Source organism: Telopea speciosissima, chromosome 5 (genome assembly GCF_018873765.1).
Source record: "Telopea speciosissima isolate NSW1024214 ecotype Mountain lineage chromosome 5, Tspe_v1, whole genome shotgun sequence".
NCBI classification, from domain to species: Eukaryota; Viridiplantae; Streptophyta; class Magnoliopsida; order Proteales; family Proteaceae; genus Telopea; species Telopea speciosissima.
Genome location: NC_057920.1, coordinates 55,164,886 through 55,185,928, shown reverse-complemented (window position 1 = coordinate 55,185,928; position 21,043 = coordinate 55,164,886). Strand labels below are relative to the sequence as shown.

The 21,043-nt window shown below is 41.6% G+C and overlaps 1 protein-coding gene across 1 annotated transcript; it reads left to right on the top strand.

The window, feature by feature from the left end:
* Positions 1–4,273: 4,273 nt before the first annotated feature.
* On the top strand, positions 4,274–7,309 carry LOC122661959 (pentatricopeptide repeat-containing protein At5g02860). Its single transcript, XM_043857480.1, has one exon. It carries the CDS (start codon positions 4,285–4,287, stop codon positions 6,709–6,711), a length of 2,427 nt encoding a protein of 808 aa, XP_043713415.1. The 5' UTR covers positions 4,274–4,284; the 3' UTR covers positions 6,712–7,309.
* The last annotated feature ends 13,734 nt before the right edge of the window (positions 7,310–21,043 follow it).

The window sequence follows — 21,043 nt, the reverse complement described above, 5'->3', positions numbered from 1 at the left end:
TAGCAATCTAGACCAGGATTAGATTTGTTTCACTATGTATGATAATATATATCATATTGATTTATCTACATAGAATGAGATTGGCCTCCGGCTAGGCAGACTGAGTGTCTAGCACCTTCTCAGCCTGTAACCTTGAACCTACCTAGAGACCTCTGAAGCCTTATCTATTGAAGTTCTTTCTCTATCCTAAAAGGTGGAGACATTTATAGGTCCTAGAACCTTATCTGGGTGGCGATTCCCAAGAAAATTGTTTCCCTTCTCTTTCGTTCAATTGACACAGGAGGGGTGATCCCCAAGGGTATTCTCTCATGTACCCATAGTGGTAAATTTGTTGGGGATGCCTCAGTCGGCACAGTGCTTGTATAGTAGTTTATTACATTTGTTTGTAAATAGTCTTGCATCATGTCATCGTGTTCAAAGTGAATCTTCTAACAAGGGTGTTCCCTATTGTGCCTTAACTCGCAGGTACATCATCCTAAGGACTTTGAGTTCGATTGGCCCTCACTTTCTCTGCATACATTTCTTGCATTGCACATACACTTCATTATTTCCCATATGCTTGCGGCGTAGCAGTGCGGTCCTTACGTAGATCAGGTCGCTCCCTGTGAAACCACTCCCTTTGATCTCATATTCTTTAGGCCTCAAATATGAACCATTCAACAAGAGTGTTCCTAGGCATGCTTTAGGGTGTACATGTGCCCGAAAAGACGTTATGATTAGCACTCTAAGATCATTTAATTGAGTTGTTTCCCTTAGGGTATATCATGCAGATCGATTATCAATGTATGGATGAACTCACATTTGTTCATTCCTGAGAGGTTTTTGGGTTGTCGAAGATTGATGACAAAGGCCACGGCTTTGAGATCATATCATTCAGTATTGGGAGAAGGATCTGTCTGGGATTGACACTTTCGTTGCAAATGGTGCGCTTAATTTGGCCTTCCATTATGCAATTTATTGATTAAAACACTGAAGGTGGGATGAGCCCAAAGGAGATGGACATGGTGGATAAGTTTGAGATCATATTCCTACAACAAAATCAACTTATTTGGTTTGATTCAAATCAGTAAATCAAAATGGAGAGACCAATTGTATCTTCCAACTAATAGGGGGTAGTTTAGATATTTTAAGGAAAATGTTCTCTGCACTAGGCACGCAAGATGCGCCTAGACACATGTGGGGTGGCGAAATGACAGGCTCCCCCCCTGAATGAGCGAAATGGCTGCCCCGTCCTGCCTCATATGCATGGGCGCAACTTTCCCTCCCCGTGCAAGCTCCTAGGTAGAGAATATCGCCCTATATTTTAAAGGGAAAAAGAACTTTGTCTGAGAGTGTGGCATATGCCAACACTTCCATTAGACACATGGGAGTGTTGGCGTAGGCCACACTCCCGAACAGAAAACTGCTTCCCTATTTTAAAATAGGGAGAATGTTCTTGTGCCGGGGGCGCAGGCTGTGCCCAGACACATGGGGGTGGGGGCAATGACCACTCTGCCCCCCCTAAGTGACAGGCCCATGTGTCTGGGCGTAGCCTGCGCTGTGGCTAAGGGTGTCAAAACAAAATCGAAACCGTTTACTGAAATCGAACCGAACCGTTTAAACCGGAATCGACAGACCATTTAAATAAATGGTCAGGTTATGGTTTCAGAAATGCCACCGTTTAATTAAATGATTCGATCCGATTTTAACCAATTAATCCAACGGTCTCAGGTCGGTTAATCCAATTATAACCGATTATAACCATTTAAACCAAACATCAAAAGATTCAAAACCTAACAATAGCAACTACTAAGTACTAACCACTAAGTCACAAACTCACTAAGTCACATTTCTTCAATAAATGATTTTCTTTTTTCAAAAAAAAAACTAATAACTTCATAATTACTAATTAATTAGTATTAGTATATAGAAGGTAAACCGTTTTCTACCCAAAAAAGAAAAAAAGAAAAAAAGAAAAAATGGGTAAACAATGATTGAAGGTACAACATTTTCATGGGATCCATCGTCCATTGAAGGTATTTACTAATTAAGAGAGATGGCACTACAGGCTACAACCCATTTTCTATTAAAAAGTACAGGAGGTTTGGTTTGAAAACTATTAAACTATTTAGTAAATCAAGGATGTTATTTATAACCGGCTAACCCAAACCGTGTATAACCATTTAATCAAAAACCGTGTATATCCATTTAACCGAAACTGTTTACTAAACAGTTACGATTTTGGATATGCAACTGTTTAGTTAAACGGTCTGGTTACAGTTTTCACCCTCAAGCAGTCAAAACCGAATCAAATCGAACCATTTAACACCCTTAGCTGTGGCACAGAGAACATGAGCCCTTTAAAATATCAGAGGAAAGAGAGCTGAAAATTTGCTTTCCTAGAAGAATGAGGAAAAAAAAAATTGAATACAAGAGTTGAGTAAATTATAACGGAAGTACACAAAGTTATAGAAAATTATCCTTAAAAATACAAGAAAAAACATGTGCTATATAGACCTCAAATTTGGCACCAGAATATAATACTATACATAATTGTCTCCTCTATCCTCTTACTTTCATTTTTCTTTTTATTTCCCATATTTCAGTTTTCAGTTTTCATCATTTTTCATTTATCATCTCAATTTTTTTAAGATCTCTTTTCTCATTCTTACATTGTCTTGTTTGGATTTATGTAGACGATTCTTACCTTGTTTTGTTTGAATTTATGTAGCCGATCACATTAAGTTTAGATAAGGCATAGTGTATTGTTGTTGTTATTGTATCCTCTCGATCAACGGTTCAGATTTATCCGATCAGCATGCTACGTAGCAGATATAGTGTGTAGGATATTATTATTGTTCCCTCAGGCCTCGTTTTCTATCCACTTTGAGCCCCCTAATTCCAATTATTATTTAGGCCAATTACTATCAATATCCTACACTTAGCCTATATTAACTAAAATTACCCTATCTTAAACTTCTTTTCTGAAACTACCCTGTTTTTTAACTTTTACATCTCCTTCTACCCTCATATTTTTAAATACCTAAACTACCCTTGCTTTTCAGCCGGTAACCTTTAACCTACCATTCTTCTTCTAGTTGTTACTATTTTTGTCATTAAAATAGTAAAAAATAAAAGCACCCACCTGCTTCTTCTCTCTCCCGTTTTTTACTCCATTCATTTTTTTTTTGTTTTTTCTTCAATTTTTCTATTTAATTAATATTTTATTCAACATTTCATACTCATCGTTCTTCTTTGAATAGATCATGGTTTTAACTATCGATATTGTATTACCCGTATCAGGTGATACGTACCGGGTTTGCTAGGCCCTGATACCGTGCTGATATCGTATCGATAGCATGGTACGAACAAGGGGTAAAATGGTCAAAAAACTCATTTTTTAAAGGAGATTCAGAGGTAATTTTGTCCAATACAGCCGATCCATGTCAATATCGTATCAGTTTTGCAGGTTACCGATACCTGTTTCAATATCGTGCACTAAAACCATGAAACAGACCAACTCTCTTCAAAGCACCCCACTTCTCCTCTCTCTTCCTCTTTTTATTCAATTTATCTTTTCGTGTTTTTTTTTATTTTTTATTAACCTACAGCGTGATTCTCGAGTCGTCACTCTTCTTCTCCCTCCTCATATTCGCAGAAGCAAAAGGCAACCGTCCTTCTCCATTACAATTGATCTCTACACGACCATCTTCATCTCTCCTCAACCTCGCAGTCATGGGATAGAACGACACAAGATCATTCATCGAATTGTCTTTGTCTTCTTAGTGATTTCAATTGAGAATCCATGAAAGATGGATCAATTTCAGAGAAAGGAATGTACCTATAACGGAGACGAAGGAGAAGCACTGGATCACGGTGAGGATCAGGTCGATCTGTGCAAAGCAGAATGATGAGGATGAAATGTTGAATAAAAAATTAATTAAATAGGAAAATTGAAGAACCAAAAATAAAATAAAATGAATGAAGTACAAAACGGGAGAGAGAAGAAGCGGGTGAGTGCTTTCATTTTTTACTATTACAAAAATAATAATAAAAAAAAAAAAATGGTAGGTTAAATAGATTACTAGGTGAAAAGGAAGGGTAATCTGGATATTTAAAAATATGAGAGTAGAACGAGATGTAAAAGTTTAAAAACAGGATAGTTTCAGAAAAGAAATTTAAAATAGGATAGTTTTAATAAATATAGGTTAAGTGTAGGGTAGTGATAGTAATTGCCCTTATTTTTTTTTCGACCACCCTACTAAAGCTGTTGACACCCTCGAGTCCTCAACTGATATTGGGGCAATGGCAGACAAGCTCGCTCTACCGATACTGCTACCAGGTCCCCCTCCCTCAAAACCTATCTTCTCAGAACAATCTCACCCAGCCAGCAACCCTTCTTCTTCTTCTTCTTTAACTTCTCTTCTGCAGGAGCTTCTCATCCAGCACACCCCAAATCCTCCTGGAAACCTCAATAACAACCAACACCCTAACCTCCTAAGACGACGAATTCGCCTCGGCAAAGCCCGTGACGTCAACAGAGGAAAGCCCTGGTCTTCCCATGGTCTCTCCCCACAAGGTCAGAAAACACTACAAACACTCGTTAATTGCAGAGACACAGACATTAATGTCGATGAAATCCTCTGTACTCTGACCCATCTCGACTTAGAGTCTCTATCAACTGACCTCTTCGGTATAATTAAAGCCTTGGGTTTCTATAAGAAGTCTGAGCTAGCATTGAGTGTCTTCAAGTGGATGCGAAGCCACCCTGATTTTGAATCCCTCCTGAAAGACCCTGTCGTCCCTGTTCTTCTCGGAATTCTTGGCAAAGACGGCCGGGTTTCTGCCGCCACTTCTCTGCTTCACAGTCTCCACACTGATGGCTACCCAATTGATGTTTATACTTACACTTCTCTCATAACTGCTTGTGCGAGAAATGGAAGATATCGTGAGGCGGTGTCGGTTTTCAAGAAGATGGAGGAAGAAGGTTGCAGGCCTACCTTGATAACCTACAATGTGATTCTTAATGTGTATGGTAAGATGGGTATGCCACAGAGTAAGATTTTTGAGGTTGTTGAATGTATGAAGAAGGAGGGTGTTTTCCCTGATTCATACACTTATAATACTCTCATAAGTTGTTGTCGCCGTGGTTCTTTGTATGAAGAAGCTGCTAGGATTTTTGAGGAGATGAAATTATCAGGTTTTGCTCCAGATAAAGTTACTTATAATGCACTATTGGATGTTTATGGTAAATCCAGGCGGCCTAGGGATGCTATGAAAGTTTTGCAGGAGATGGAAGGTAATGGGTTTCCTCCAAGCATTGTGACTTACAATTCTTTGATCTCTGCTTATGCCAGAGATGGGCTTTTGGAGGAAGCAGTGGAGCTAAAGACCCAGATGTTGGAGAAGGGGATCAAGCCAGATGTTTTTACTTACACCACCTTATTGTCAGGATTTGAGAAGGCTGGGAAAGATGAGTCTGCTATGAAGGTTTTTGAGGAGATGAGAAATGCTGGTTGCAGGCCTAATATGTGCACCTTCAATGCCCTTATCAAGATGCATGGGAATCGTGGGAAATTTGATGAGCTGATGAAAGTTTTCCAAGAGCTGAAGAACAGCCAGTTTAGCCCTGATATTGTTACTTGGAATTCTCTGCTGGCAGTGTTTGGGCAGAATGGTATGGACTCATTGGTGTCGGGGGTATTCAAGGAAATGAAGAAAGCAGGGTTTGTACCTGAGAGGGACACTTTCAATACCCTGATCAGTGCTTACAGTCGCTGCGGGTCATATGACCAGGCCATGACTGTTTACCAGAGGATGCTAGATGCTGGTGTTAGTCCAGACCTTTCTACTTACAATGCTGTTTTGGCTGCACTGGCTCGTGGGGGCCTTTGGGTACAAGCAGAGAAGATACTTGCTGAAATGAAGGATGGCGGTCGGTGTAAGCCAAATGAGAATTCATACAGCTCTTTGCTGCATGCTTATGCGAATGGGAAGGAGATTGAGCGAATGTGTGCTCTAGCTAAAGAGATATATTCTGGTATAATTGAACCCCATGCTGTGCTCGTGAAGACCCTTGTGCTGGTTAATAGCAAGAGTGACCTTCTGAAGGAAACAGAAGAAGCTTTCTTGGAACTGAGAAGAAATGGGTTTTCTCCTGACATAATCACGCTAAATGCCATGGTTTCCATCTATGGTCGCCGGCAGATGGTTGAGAAAGCAAATGAGATCTTGAACTTCATGAATGAGAGCGGGTTTACCCCTAGCCTGGCAACCTACAATAGCTTGATTTATATGTATAGTCGATCAGCAGACTTTGAGAGATCAGAAGAAATCCTCCGGGAAATCCAGGTGTCGGGGCTGAGGCCAGATCTTATTTCTTACAACACTGTTATTTTTGCATATGCAAGGAAGGGTCGGATGCAGGATGCCTCTCGGATTTTAGCAGAACTGAAGAATTCTAGACTTACTCCTGATGTTATCACCTACAATACCTTCATTGCCAGTTATGCAGCCCACTCCATGTTTGTTGAGGCAATTGATGTTGTCAAATACATGGTCAAACATGGTTGTAGACCGAACCACAACACATACAATTGCATTGTAGATTGGTACTGTAAGCATGGTAGACGAGATGAGGCTGTCATGTTTGTTAATAACCTTAGCAAGCTTGACCCACATATTTCAAGGGACGAAGAAGGTCGCTTATCAAAACGAATAAGAAAGAAGTAAATTTTGAGATGGGCCTCTTCTTGGACATGAGAAAAGCAGATCAGTTGGTGTGCCCCTTACCCTCCTATAATAGCATACACCTAGGCCTTGATTTACCTTTCCAAGATATGTTTGTCACAGTTTCGAGCTTGATCGGCGTATTTCTAAGGAGGAAGAACGGCAGTGCTACTGTATTAGGTTGCAGGTCGGTGGGTGTGCTCCTCAGTTTCCAAGATATGTATGTGTTGAACCTTGATTCTGATACTTTTTCCTTTATTTTTTTTGTTGTTAAATATGAAACTTAATTTACATAGTTCCTTTAGTTTCTGGACCTAATAGCTGTGGATGATCTAGGTTATTTATTTAAACAAGCATGAGCCCAGAGTTGTCTACTAAATTCAGCAATTTCATCTGGCTCTTTGTTCTCCATGAAAGAGAGGATGGGGAACGTTGTACCCATCAAGGTATGTAGCTCTACTGTATAATTATCATTTTGTGCACATGATTTCTATGGCCTTGGGCTTTATTATTTCATGTTACTACTTTGACAAGTAAAATCCTCTAATTGTATCCCAAGTTTTGTATTAGGGTAAGGACAGAATCTTTTCTTTCCTTTTAACTTTCTCTAGAATTTCTTGAATGCTATTAAAGTGAAACTACAGACATTGGATATGTACAACAACTCAGCCTTATCCCAGCTAAATAGGGTCGGCTACATGGATCCTTGCCCCCCAATCAGCTCTATTCGAGGTCATACTTGATACAAGGCTAAGCTATGCATGTTTTTCCTCACCACTTCTCGTAAGGACATATAAGGTTTGCCCCTGGCTCTCCTCCGTATTGGAGCATCCAAAGGCCTCCGATGAACATGGCCATGCCACCTCAAACGACTTTCTTGTAGCTTATCATGTATTGGAGCTACTCCCAAATCAGCTCTAATATGATCATTCCTTACTATATACTTCCTTATTTTGCCACTCATCCATCTCAACACCCTCATCTCCACTACATTGAGTTTATCTTATATGATGCTTCTTAACTGCCCAACATTCAGCATCCTACATTATAGCCAGTCGTATGACTGTGCTATAAAATTTTCCTTGAAGTTTTAAAGGAATACGCCGATCACACAACACTCCGGATGTCCCTCTCTACTTCATCCATCCTATTTTAATTCTCTGTGAAACATCATCCTCTATATCACCTTCTTTATTTATGATTGAGCCCAGATGCCTAAAATAATCACAAACATTGGATATGTATGACCAATATTATAAAACTGTTAAGGGGGAGCATGGTTCACCACCCACAGTGTTCAATTGTTCTGTACTTAGTGATCCAAAAAAGCATTAACCTTTTTGTCTTGTTGGAAAGGTACACACTGAAGGAAATAATGCCATTATTAGATTTTTTTTTTAATGAATATGATCTATTGATCAAAAGGAAAGAGGTTAAAGATACTACCCTTGAGCTAGGTCCCAGGGCACCCCCAACTACATCAATATGCTTAAAACAAAGAGAAAAACACAAATGTAGGAAATAAAACTATAGATATCTAAAATGGAAACAAAGCCCCACAACATACTCTAGGCTCACAACTCCATGTTTGCCTGGGCGTTGGGCATCTAATTTGCTGATCTATGCTTCCAGACATTCTCTTGAGAAGTAATATGGCAATATTGTCTGATAGATGTGAAAATCTGCAAGGACCACCATGGGCTGGTGCCTGCAAAAAGCGAACTGTCTTCATCATGTTTGTGCTTGAATACCCCGCCCCCAAGGGGGTTCTGGTAGGCTGAGAAAGTTTTGCAAGTCTTTACCTAATAACTCCACCATTTTCTGGTTGGCTTTTAGATGACAGAAACATGGGCTAATTTGAGCAGCAAGCAGCTCATTGAAACACGTTGGGAAAGTGTGACCTGCCACTGACATAACATGTAGAAATGATCAAGTCTTGTACTCAATAGATCCACCTAATGACCCAACTATTATACTGAGTGAAGAGCCAAGCACCAAAAGAAGTGTTGCCAACTCATGCTCTTAACCATTTGTGGGAGGCCCTGCACGTGCTTGGTAACCAGATTAATACTTGGGTTTTCATTAAATGGCCCCCTCAAATTGCCCAAATGTACAAATGCCCCCTTGAACTTTCACTAATTCCAAATGCACCCCAACTTTCCAAACTATGTAACACTCTAGTCCTCCCTGTCAGTCTGGGATGTTATGTTCTAACGTCTGGCATTTTTTGAACATGGTTAGACCATTCTGCCCTTGATGGGGTAAAGTGACAAAAATGCCCTTACCTGAAAAAAAAAACCTGCAACTCATCTTCCCCAAATCATTTAGGGTTTGGAAAAAGATATATTCTGGTATTTTCAGGCGCTGGTGGAAGGACCAAGTTGGAAGGAACTTCGGTCTCATGTGGAAGGACCAATGGAAGGGAAAGGAAGCGACATCATGACCTAGAGGAGAACTTGAAGCAGGTTTCTCACGACATCAGGATTTGAGAAGCCTGCTTCTTCTCTGGCCACGGCTGGGACCGTGGGGATCTGAGACAACAGGGATGCAAAGGGGAGGTGGATAAATGGAGCTGCCAGGATGGGGAATTGTTGGGGTATCTTTAGCAAGGGATCAAGGGGGAGCAGGGTGAAGGGGGTATAGAGAGGTGATATGGTTATTGGGACCAAATGGGGGAAAGCCAGAGGATGGGAGGGGTTCGGTGGAGGCAGGGGGTTCACTGGGGTAGATGGGATCCCCAGTGGCAGTGGTAGTGGCAGGGTGGGGAGTGGTTGAAGAGGTAAGGGCAGACAGGTGGGGACTACATTGGTCAGCCGAATGTCCAAAAACCTTGCAGGAGCAGCAAAGAGAAATGAGCCAATCGTAGCTGAAAGGTTGATTGAAGGAGAAGCCTTCATCGTCTGAGACTCTGATTGAGGACGGAGGAGGTTCAGTTGCAGCAATTTTCACACATATTCTAGCAAGGGTGCGTCTGTTTGTAACCAAGAAGGTTACAAACAGATTTTGTACGTGGACTTTGTTTACCCTTGAATAGAATGTATTTTGACTTGGATTGAGGGGTATATAATGTAATTTCATATTTAAATGTTAAATTTTTTTTTTCCCATTTTCTTTCTTCCTTCGGATACCATTACCAGTGTGAAACCCCTTACCGGTGGTATTGGGTATTACCATATTCTTTGATTTTAAACCACATTCATTGCCAAGACAACTAAGGATTTCCTTTCATTGCACTCGGGTCTCCTCTTCTCCTCTATCTGATGACCGGCGGTGAGATCTTGTGGGCAGATACTGCTCTCTCCTCCCCTTCAGGGGGGGGGGGTGTGGATTACAGTTGAGGGTTGCTGTCCAGGCTTGCATGAACAGTGTAAGTTAAGGCAGCTCTTGCTAGAATTACAGGCCGATGAAACCGATGGACCATGCAATGGATGTGCCAGAATACGATTTGTTGTATACTTCAATTGCAGCGGCAGTTGGAATGACATTCCGGAATTGGGGTATCAGGAGGAGAGGTTGCCCATCAGATGCCCTAAGTGCAATGAGAATTGATTGATTATATGCCTAATTCAAGAATGGAATGATTATATGCTCCATTTGCTGCTGATTTCTACTACTTTGATCTCACTGTTTCTGTTTTTTTTTTTTTTTAGATTTCTTTTTACTGATTATTTTGATTCTACGAGGCTTGGAGTTGAGAGTTGCGGTTGTATCCAAACTTTACATTTGACTTAACTTGCTACAATTTGCTATTCACTTATGGCATTCTCTACACGAGATTAACAGAAGAGAAAAGAGTACAACTGCAAACAAAAAATATTTTGAGAGGTAAGGAAGGGATAACAGGAATAGGGCCAGCGGCAGAAGAGAAAATTCATTAATGTGAACATTTATCTGAGTTTTTGTTCTCGTGGTGTAGTAGAGAATAAGGACGGAGGGGATTTCCGCTAGAGTGTGTGCTACCGAAGGAGGGAGAGATGCAGAGGACAGAGCTCGGCCAACAGCGATGGGGAAACATGCCATGGCCAGGGGCAACATGGGTAGCGAGTAATCTGATCGGAAAAAACAGATCGATGCTATCTTGACAATGATAAGGCCAGCGCCTAGCGATGTTTTCTTGACGCCGACTAAGCCAGGGGCTCGGAGGAGTGAGAGGAAGGCAGGGGAGCTTGTACCGGAGATAGAGATGAAGACGACGAAGAAGGAGAGGAGAGAGAGGATGTGAGGAAATTACAAAAAACACATTATCTTAAAAAGTTGAAAAATGATATGGGGTGGGCAAGTAAGTCCGGTTACAACATTCACTTGTAACCGACTTGGTTACTGTTGTAAAATGGGGTACAAGGGTATTTATGTCTTGTACTCATGTTCTGGAATGTTCTCCTCTATCTTATAAATAAAGCTGGCCTGTGTCCCATTAGACACAAGTCATTCTATTATTCCAACATGGCATCCGAGCGGGTTACTCAAAAAACCTAATCGTGGTCCATCTCTTCCTTCTCTCTTTCTCGTTTTTAGCACCACCACCAAAACCGAGACCTCTCTCTCTCCCCTTCTCTCGGTTTTGCATCTCCACCACCACCACCCTCTTTCATTGCTCTCGGTGGCCTCCTTCTAATCCACCGAGAGCCTTTTCTCTCCTTTGATATGCCTCTCATGATCTAAATCACTTACGGGAATTTCTCCCATGTTTTGAGAGGTTTGCGATTTTTTTCCCTTCCTTTTCACAATATTTTTTTTCTGTGAATTTTTTCGATCTACAAGGCTACTCTTGTATGATGATTTATCAGGGCCAATCCCTGCTTGCTTGTTGGTGATTCACATGGCCAATCCCTGTCTCTTGCTGCTTCAGAATCAAGCTAGATCAGTTTTCAGGTTTTCCTGCTATCGTTTTCCTTCAGGATTTCCTACAATCTACCTTTGCTGGTTCTTGCTTTGATCTTGGCTTCTTCCTAGTTCTTGGTATTTCTGGAGCTGAGTATTATTGGCAGTATTTTTTCAAGGCCATCTCTTCGTTATTGGAGCCACTCTTTGCAGGTTTCGGTTTTCACAAGTTCTTCCCCAGATTTTTTTTTTTGGTTACCTCTTGCTTTGGTGATCTTTCTTTCTTGATTGATCAACCATGTCAGGCTCCGATGTTACTACTGTTGACTCTCACGATGGCAATAGCAATTCTGCTCATAATTTTTCTGCCTTTCCACCATGTGCTGTCAAGCTTGATGGCACCAATTCTCTGATGTGGTCACAGTCTTGCCTACTGTCCATAAAATCTAAAGGTTATTATGGCTATCTTACTGGTACTATAGTTTGGCCACTTACTGGAACTACAGAGATTGAAATATGGGAGTGTGCAAATTCCTTGGTTATGGCATTCCTTGTACATTCTATGCAGCCCTCCATCTCTCGCTGTTATCTTCTTCTTGATTCCGCTGCCAAAATATGGAAGGCTGCCCAAGACACTTATTCCCAGGTGGGGAATGATGCACAGGTCTTTGAACTCCGGAAAAAAATTCATGGCCTGCAGCAAAAAGAAATGCCTCTCTCTCATTACTACAATGAGCTCTGCTCTCTATCGCAGGAGCTTGATTTTTATGAGGAATTTGTTCCTACTACTGCTGCAGACGTTACTAAGTTCAAGAAGCGCGAAGATAAGATCAGTGTCTATATATTTTAGCCGGGTTGAATGTCGAATATGATCTGCTTTGCGCACAAGTATTGAGCCGTGAACCCTTCCCTACTTGGAGCAATCATATGCCAAGATTCAGCTTAAGGATAGGCGTTGTAGTACTATGCTGCCTACACCTGTTTTGGCACCTCCCGAGAGATCTGCTCGTGTCCAGCTCGCAGTCCCGTAATGATTCTTTTCGGTCTGGTGGCTCCTCAACCAAGGCACCTGTCAAGTGTGATTATTGTGGTAAGGAGTGTCACACAAAGGATTATTGCTGGAAGCTGCATGGTCGTCCTATTGATGCCCCTGGTTCTTCTGGTCGTGGTCGTGGCCGTGGCAATTCCAACCAGCCTGCTTCTAGCTAGACTAACCATACTGAGGCTTCTGACACTGCTTCTCCCGGATCAGCCTTGTCTTCAGATGAACTTGTGGCCTTCCGCCGTCTTCTTTCTAAGATGAACCAGCCATCTACATCTGCATCAGCTTCGTCTGCCTCTGCCATTGCTGAACCGCTTCCTGGTAATTCAGGTATTCCATTTTGTGGTCTTAGTACATCTGTGCTCTCCTCCCCAGGGATCATCGACTCTGGGGCTACAGGTCACATGACAGGTTCCTCAGATTTTTTTCTCAGTATTCTCCCTGCTCGAGTATAGGCAGGGTTCGTTTAGCTAATGGCACTTTTTCTTCTATTTCGGGTATTGGTTCTGTTTCTTGTTCTTCAAATTTATCCCTTTCCTCTGTGTTGCATGTGCCTTCTTTTCCTAATAATCTGTTGTCTATAAGTAGTCTTACCTCCAAATTAAATTGCAAAGTCACGTTTTTTTCCATCTCACTGTGTTTTTCAGGATCTGGTCACAGAGGCAACCATTGGTTCTGGTAAAGTGCATCGTGGTCTGTACCTGCTTGATGTTGAGTCGTCCTCAATCTCTGTTCAGGCACTTCAAACTTCCTCTCCATCTCCTCCAGCTTCTGAACTTCTTCATTGGCATCGCAGATTGGGACATCTGCCATTGGGAACCTTAGCTAGAATTTTTCCTTCTTTTAAGCATTGTACTGAATTTTTTGCGAGGCATGTGTTTTAGATAAGTAAACCAGAACTACTTATTCTGTTTCCAACAATAAAAGTTTAGTTCCTTTTTCATTAATTCATTCATATATTTGGGGACCATCTCGGATTGTATCTGTTACTGGGTTCCGCTGGTTTATTACTTTTATTGATTGTTATTCTCGCACTACATGGGTTTATTTGATGCGTACCAAGGGGGAGGCCTTCTCTTGCTTTCAGCATTTTCGTTAGACGGTCTAGACCCAGTTTGGGGCCACATTTAAGGTTCTTAGAAGTGACAATGGTCGGGAATACATTGACACCTCATTTCAAGCCTACCTCTCTTCACATGGGATACTTCACCAGACAAGTTGTGTCGACACTCCTGCTCAGAATGGTGTGGCTGAGTGGAAAAATCGACATCTGCTGGAGGTGGCTCGGTCTTTACTTTTCCAGATGAATGTTCCTAAACAATTTTGGAGTGATGTTGTTGTCACTGCAACCTTCTTAATCAACCGCATGCCCTCTCGTGTGCTCGGCTTCCGTTGCCCCTTGGATCTCTTACAGGGTTCTGCGGTTTTTTCCGTCTCTCTAAAAATATTTGGATGTGTTTGTTATGCTCGTGACCACCATTCTCATGGAAAGCTTGATCTGCGTAGCCTTCAGTGTTTTCTTGGGCTACTCTGCCACTCGAAAGGGCTACTGGTGCTATCATCCACCTACTCGGCGTTGGTTTGTTACCTTGGATGTCATCTTTCATGAGTATGAACTTTACTATATGGTGCTCCATCTTCAGGGGTAGCTTTCATCTACTATTGAAGATGGGCAGCCTCTCACGTTGGACACCTCTACTATTCCTGCCGAGCTTCCTTGTGTGCAGGGGGAGACTCCTTCCATTGTCGTTCGGCCTCGACCAGCGATACGTGTCTACACTCACCAAGGGCAGAATCAGACAGCTGGTGTTACATCTCCAACTTTACCAAACCAATCGCCACCTCTTGAACCTGATCCAGCTGAATCTGATCTTACTGTCCTTGCTCCTGGTAATTTCTTCCCTCTTCTAAACATGATCCTTCCCTTGATTTGCCTATTGCCACTCGTAAAGGCACTAGGTCCTGTACTTTACATCCTATTGCTAAAAAGTGTCTCTTATGACTCCCTTTCCCCTTCCTTTTATAGTTTTATGTCTTCTTTGTCTTCTGTATCTATTCCTCAGAACTGGCAAGAAGCTATTGCTCATTCACAGTGGCAGGCAGCCATGGTTGAAGAGATGCAGGCTCTAAAGAAAAATGGCACATGGGAGCTGGTTTGTCTTCCTCCACAGAAGAAGACGGTTAGATGCAAATGGGTTTTTGCAGTCAAGCAAAGGGCTTTTCTCAAACATATGGGATCGATTATCAGGTGACTTTCGCTCCTGTAGCCAAGATGAACACCATTCGTGTTATCTTGTCCTATGCTGCTAACTTGGGCTGTGGGATTTGCAACAGCTAGATGTAAAGAACGCATTTCTCAATGGAGAATTGGAGGAAGAAGTGTATATGGACATCCCACTTGGTTTCTCGAAATCTGAAACTCAAGGAAAAGTGTGCAGATTGAAGCGTGTACTATATGGGCTGAAGCAATCACCCCGTGCCTGGTTTGGCAGATTTCATCAAGCTATGGTTGCAGCAGGATACTCTCAGAGCAATGCTGACCACACATTGTTTATCAAACGATCAAGTGGAAAGATTGCTATTTTAATAGTATATGTGGATGATATAGTCGTTACTTGTGATGACATTGGTGAGATTTCCAGACTCAAGAGCTTCTTGGGCAAGGAATTTGAAATAAAGGATCTTGGATAGCTGCGCTACTTCCTCGGCATTGAAGTTGCAAGGTCCTCTAAGGGTATTTATTTGTCTGAAAGGAAGTATGTGCTTGATCTTCTCTCTGAGACAGGCATGTTGGGATGCAAGCCAGCTGATACTCCCATTGAAATTAATTCTCATTTGGTAAGCAAGGAGGGTGATCCCGTAGAGAAAGGCTGATATCAGCGGCTTGTCGAAAAATTGATTTCTCTCCCATACCTACCCTGACATCGCATATGCAGTCAGCTTAGTAAGCCAGTACATGCATGACCCATATTCTTCACACATGGATGTTTTGCTGCGTATTCTCCGTTACTTGAAATCTGCCCCAGGTCGTGGCATTCTCTTCGCTCCTCATGATCACCTTCGCATTGAGGCATACACCGATGCAGATTGGGTAGGGTCACCCGATGATCGCAGGTCTACTTCTGGTTGTGGCACCTTTGTTGGTGATAACCTTGTTACTTGGAGGAGCAAGAAGCAATCGGTTGTTGCAAGGTCTAGTGTTGAAGCAGAGTTCAAAGCAATGGCGCATGGTATTTGCGAGCTTCTTTGGCTTCAACATCTTCTTACTGATCTGGCTGTACCTGTCACTCTTTCTATGCGGCTTTACTGTGACAGCAAATCTGCTATCAATATTGCTCACAACCCAGTTCAGCATGACCGAACAAAACATGTGGAAATTGATCGCCACTTCATCAAGGAAAAGCTGGATTTGGGTCTTATTTGTGTGCCTTGTGTTCCTAGCAATGAACAACTGGCTGATGTCTTTACGAAAGGTCTTAGTCCTAAGGTCTTTCACCTTATTCTTAGCAAGTTGGGCATGTGTGACATTTATGCACCAACTTGAGAGGGAGTATTGTAAAATGGGGTACAAGGGTATTTATGTCTTGTACTCATATTCTGGAATGTTCTCCTCCATCTTATAAATAAAGCTGGCCTGTGTCCCATTAGACACAAGTCATCCTATTATTCCAACAGTTACAAACAGCTTTATCCTTCTAGCAAAAGCCAACCAATCCATTTTCTTAGTTTGCATATCGGAGTATAGCGGCTTTCCTACAACTGAACCCACTCTGCGAAGACCTTTGCAACAGTAATGCAGAGGGAGACCCGGCAAGATGATCCAGATTGGGATGGAATAGAGATTTATGGGGTGAAGCTGCAGATAGTGATCCCATTGCCGTAGCATAATGCGCTTTCTACCAACGTGCCATGGACCTCCTTCCATTGCTTTGTAAGTGTGAGCTTGACAATGGAAAAAGGGGGACAGCTACCAATAAATGGCCTACCAAGGCATTGGACCATTTTAATGCTGCTGAGTTCGGGAGACCGATGGGGCAGAGAGACACCTTTGAGTCACCAACGAGGGGAGGGGGTAAAGTGAAGTGGTAGGCCCTCGCCCGACAAGGTTGTAGACTGGGCGAAAAGGGAAATCCAAGCCACATTGGCAGGTGGATGGGGGTTGGCATAGGGGATGGGTAGGGGAGGGAGAGGGAGGAGTGGGGCTGAGAGGGGACAGCCCCTCAGAGAGGCTACCAGCTATGGTGGCTGGAAGGAAAAAGGGAGGGGCACTCACCGAAAGGGGGGGTGGATGCATGTCATGACTCGAAGGCGAGACTCGAGAGTACTTAAGAATGTAGAAGTTATGGCACATTGAATGGGATCCACGGAAGGTGATGTTGATCCCTCTGAAACCAGTATCTGCGAACGTAGAAGAGAGAATAGAAGAGAAGAGAAGAAAGGCCGTCCGTACGGCTAGACTAAAATTTTGTTTTCCTGATCTTATCGATCCATTACTGCAGTTCCAATTCTGCTGCTTACTTTTTTGAGCAGAACAAGGACTCTCCAGTTATTCTGAATACTGCCATCAGAATTTCTTCAAATTCCGCAGGACTGTTCTACCATCTGAACAAACCACTTGACCTGAGTTTTGGAACAATTTGAATTATCTTTAGTGAACTGTAGAATTTCTCCTTTGACTTCTCTAACTTGATCCTGTTCAAACTAATTTCTTGCTGGATTATTCATGTTCGGGATTAGTCTACATTACACTAAGCAATAAGCATTGTGTACAACGAATCTGAACTGAGAAAAGAGTGTACCCAGCGCACAAGGCTCCCGCCACTGCGGGGTCTGGGGAGGGTCATAATGTACGCAACCTTACCCCTGTTTTTGCAGTGAGGCTGTTTCCATACTCGAACCCGTGACCACTTGGTCACAATGGAGCAACCTTTACCGTTGGTCTGAACTGAGAATCGCTTAAATAATTTGGGTAAGCGGGTGCAAGTCAGGCAGAGACACACCAAGTTGCAATTCCTTCATCCATATCTTCCACATGGCAGGTTAGGTGGGGCCCATTTTAAGAAGTAAGTTTCCCTACCACTTGCTTATGTCCCAAGTCTGGTCTTAATCTGACTCCGCCAAGTGTAAAAATAAGACAAAGAAATGACGAGAGAGCAAAACCTTTGAACAATTCTGGATCAATTGAAATAATAAGGAAAATGTACTGTATATGGTGGGTCTTATGATTAAATTAGGGTCCAAAATTTGACACCTGAACAATATTGGTGTCACTCTTCCCATTCGAGAGGTCAGATTTATCCAGTTGGCAAGCCATGTGCCAAAAATAGGGGTGCAGCAGTTGCACTCCCCATCTACTCCGCCAGATGTGTCCATTTTAGTAAATAATTTTTGCTTTCACTTGTTCTAGCAAACAAAATAATATTTCACATTCTATTATCAAAGAGGCTCTGTAGCTTTACGGTTCTGTTTAAAATAGCTCCAATGACTAGATTTTGCTTTTTACTCTGATCTGCTTTCGAAATGAAACTCTATTTTTTAATTGTCCAGTTATTTTCTGCAAGAACATTAGGTTGTCCATAAGGTCTTGCACTTCTTGTGATAGAAATGTTGAGTTTCCGATTCACAAAGTTTGTTCTTAAACCCTTGAAGGGGATTGTTGAAATAGTTAAATGTATATGATTTGCTATTTGATTGAACAGAAATTCTCATGATTAACTAGCCAAACTCTTAGTACTTTTTAACAAGACTATATACCATACACTAAAAGCCTATTGGCCTTCTATAGAATAAGTGTGATGTTGCATGTCTTGTATTGCACTCCGTATGGTACAATGCCAATGGGAACACGACAAGTATCTTACTGAGTTAACACTGCTGCAAAAGTAGATCAAGGAAATGATAAATCAAGGATTACAAAAAAAAAAAAAGAAAGAAGAAACTAGCTATGCCGCTGAAGAAGGCACCAGGGCAGACAGGCAGAGTTGTCTGCGAGCAGAGAAGTGTAAAAAGGTATCATATGAATGACCTGGCGAAATAAATAAAAAAAAAATAAGGAAGAAGAAGCAAAAGGTTTGTCAAATTTTGATGTTGATGCAAGTATGAAGGATGGAATAGCTGCAAGTGGTGCTAAAATGGATCTCCTTTTTTATTCCCTTGCCCTTTTTGTCTGCAGATGGACATTGCATCAGTGTAGGATCTGTTTGAGAGGAAGAATGTTAAGGCATGCTATAATGGTTTGGAGCCGGCTAAAGCTTTTAGAATGTGAACGGTGGTTTTAAAAGCCGAGGCAAAAGGAGGTTGATATCTTAAAGTCCAGGCATGCCAGTGGCTGATTGAAGTACTTATATGCATGCAAATGAAGTTATACTGACCCATGCAAATAGATCAGCACATAGGCCAGCTTTTCTTTTGGCTAAGTAGTATTTAGTACAAAATAATTTTATCTGGACAGATTTCATTCGCTAATGGTTGGAGGAAACCATCAGTGAACATATGTCTACTACTGCTGCTACACATACACTCTGTATTTTATTTTTTAGGGGGTGGGGTGTGGAAGAATTCAGATTTAGTGATTCAATGCATCTGTGTACAAAGCATGTTGGGATTGTTAATAGGTTTAGTCAATTTATGAACATATTCGAACAGGTGATGCCGTCTTTTGAATTTTTTCTTTCTGTTTTGTTTTTGTTTACTTGTAAAAGAGGAGAGTCCTTATTTTTGTGCATGTTAATACTTCATATATCTAATCTTTTGGAGCTCATAGAAGATTGTTTGTTGAATACAGAATACCTCATGATGAGAAAGAGGGTAATTAGCTACACTTAGCACCATGAGAGTTGGCAGAAGCCTTACACTGCAGCTAAGTTCATATATTAAGCATTGGTAATATCACTACTGTTTCTGTTTTTGATCCTTTGGAGACAGCAATTAGTTTAAGACCTTCAGCTTAGTCTGCCAATTGGTAGCAGGGATCACAGGAGGTAATGGAATCAACTCTGTCAAACCAGTTAGTGTTAGGTCAGTAGCACCAGTATTGTGATTAAGTGGCTAAATTGGGCTTCAATTGCTACAGTTATTAAATTAATCCGTGATTAATTCTTTTTGACCGTTCGATTCTTTGTTCCTGCTCAGTTTCTTTCCTGCACGTCAGTTTGACATCAAGTCCAGCATCTGCTGCTTCCAGTAATGAATCAATCCCTCACAATAGTCGGACGGAGGAGATCTTATAGAAACACTCTTCCAGATGGAGTTGGAGGTCTTTATTCCCTTTCATGGAGGAATCTTGAAGAAACTTGAGGAACCCTTTTCATATTAGCATGTCACTGAAGCACCAGAAACAAGAGCTCCGGCAATCATCAAAGAATCACTAAGATTTGGTGTCAATCTTCTTGTCCTGCTTCAAGATCTAAATTTATCTCATTAGTTCTTGTTCTATACAGTCCTACCTCTGCTTTTGCTGAATTTCTATGTTATGATCCACAACAATCGAAAGCCAAACAAAGAACAAAAAAAAGAAAGGGGTATGTGCGAGGAAAAGAACATGGATTCCTCTTCACAGTTGTGAGTGTTAAATGGTTGATTAATGGAAGTGTATTATTATAATGGAGTAGGGAAAGCTCTTTGATCCCAAGGCGTACAGTAGGCCTCCTCATTTGTATTATTATAATATTTGTTGAAAGGTGAGAGAAATAATGATTAAAAAATAAATGTGAGAGTGTGTAGGCCAATCACAAGGGGTTTCTTTAGTCCAGAGTCAGGACCCTGATTCCACCATGTGGAAGGATCAAATGATAAATCTAACTATTTGATATCTAAGAGAAGGTCTAGATAAATCACATGTCGAATTTCATACCCAAATTGATCATAACCCTCGTGTAATGCCACTAGGGATGTAAACAGATCGGATTCGGCTCGGATAGTGCTATATCCGCATCCGTATTCGATTAGCTTTTGGATGGAATTGGATAGTGCTAAACGGTAGTGGACACGGATATGGATCGGATATTTTATCCAGGTACATGTAAATATAGCTTTTCGGATAGCTATAGCCTATCCATATCCGCATCCGTTTAGCTTTCGGATGGATTTGGATAGTGCTAAACGGATACAGACAGATACGGAATCGGATTTTGACTATTCATTTACATCCCTCAATGCCATACGCTTCCATGTATGTCCATGGGCTTCTTGGAAGTCCCCTTCCCCATGCCCGATTTCTGATTTTGTTTTGCTTTGCCAAATGGAAAATTTTGTTTGGTGGAAGTTGGCACCTGACCCTAGCTTGGTTATGTGGAAGTTGGCAACTGACTGTTGGAGAGCCACTTCCGGCAACTAAAAGTAATCAAACAAAAGCCAAGGCGGATAGTTTGAAGGTAACAATATAGTATAAAAACGAACAGGGACAAACTATTATACAAAAATAAACTATTATACAAACGTAGCAACGTTTCTGAGACAAGCACCATGAATTCC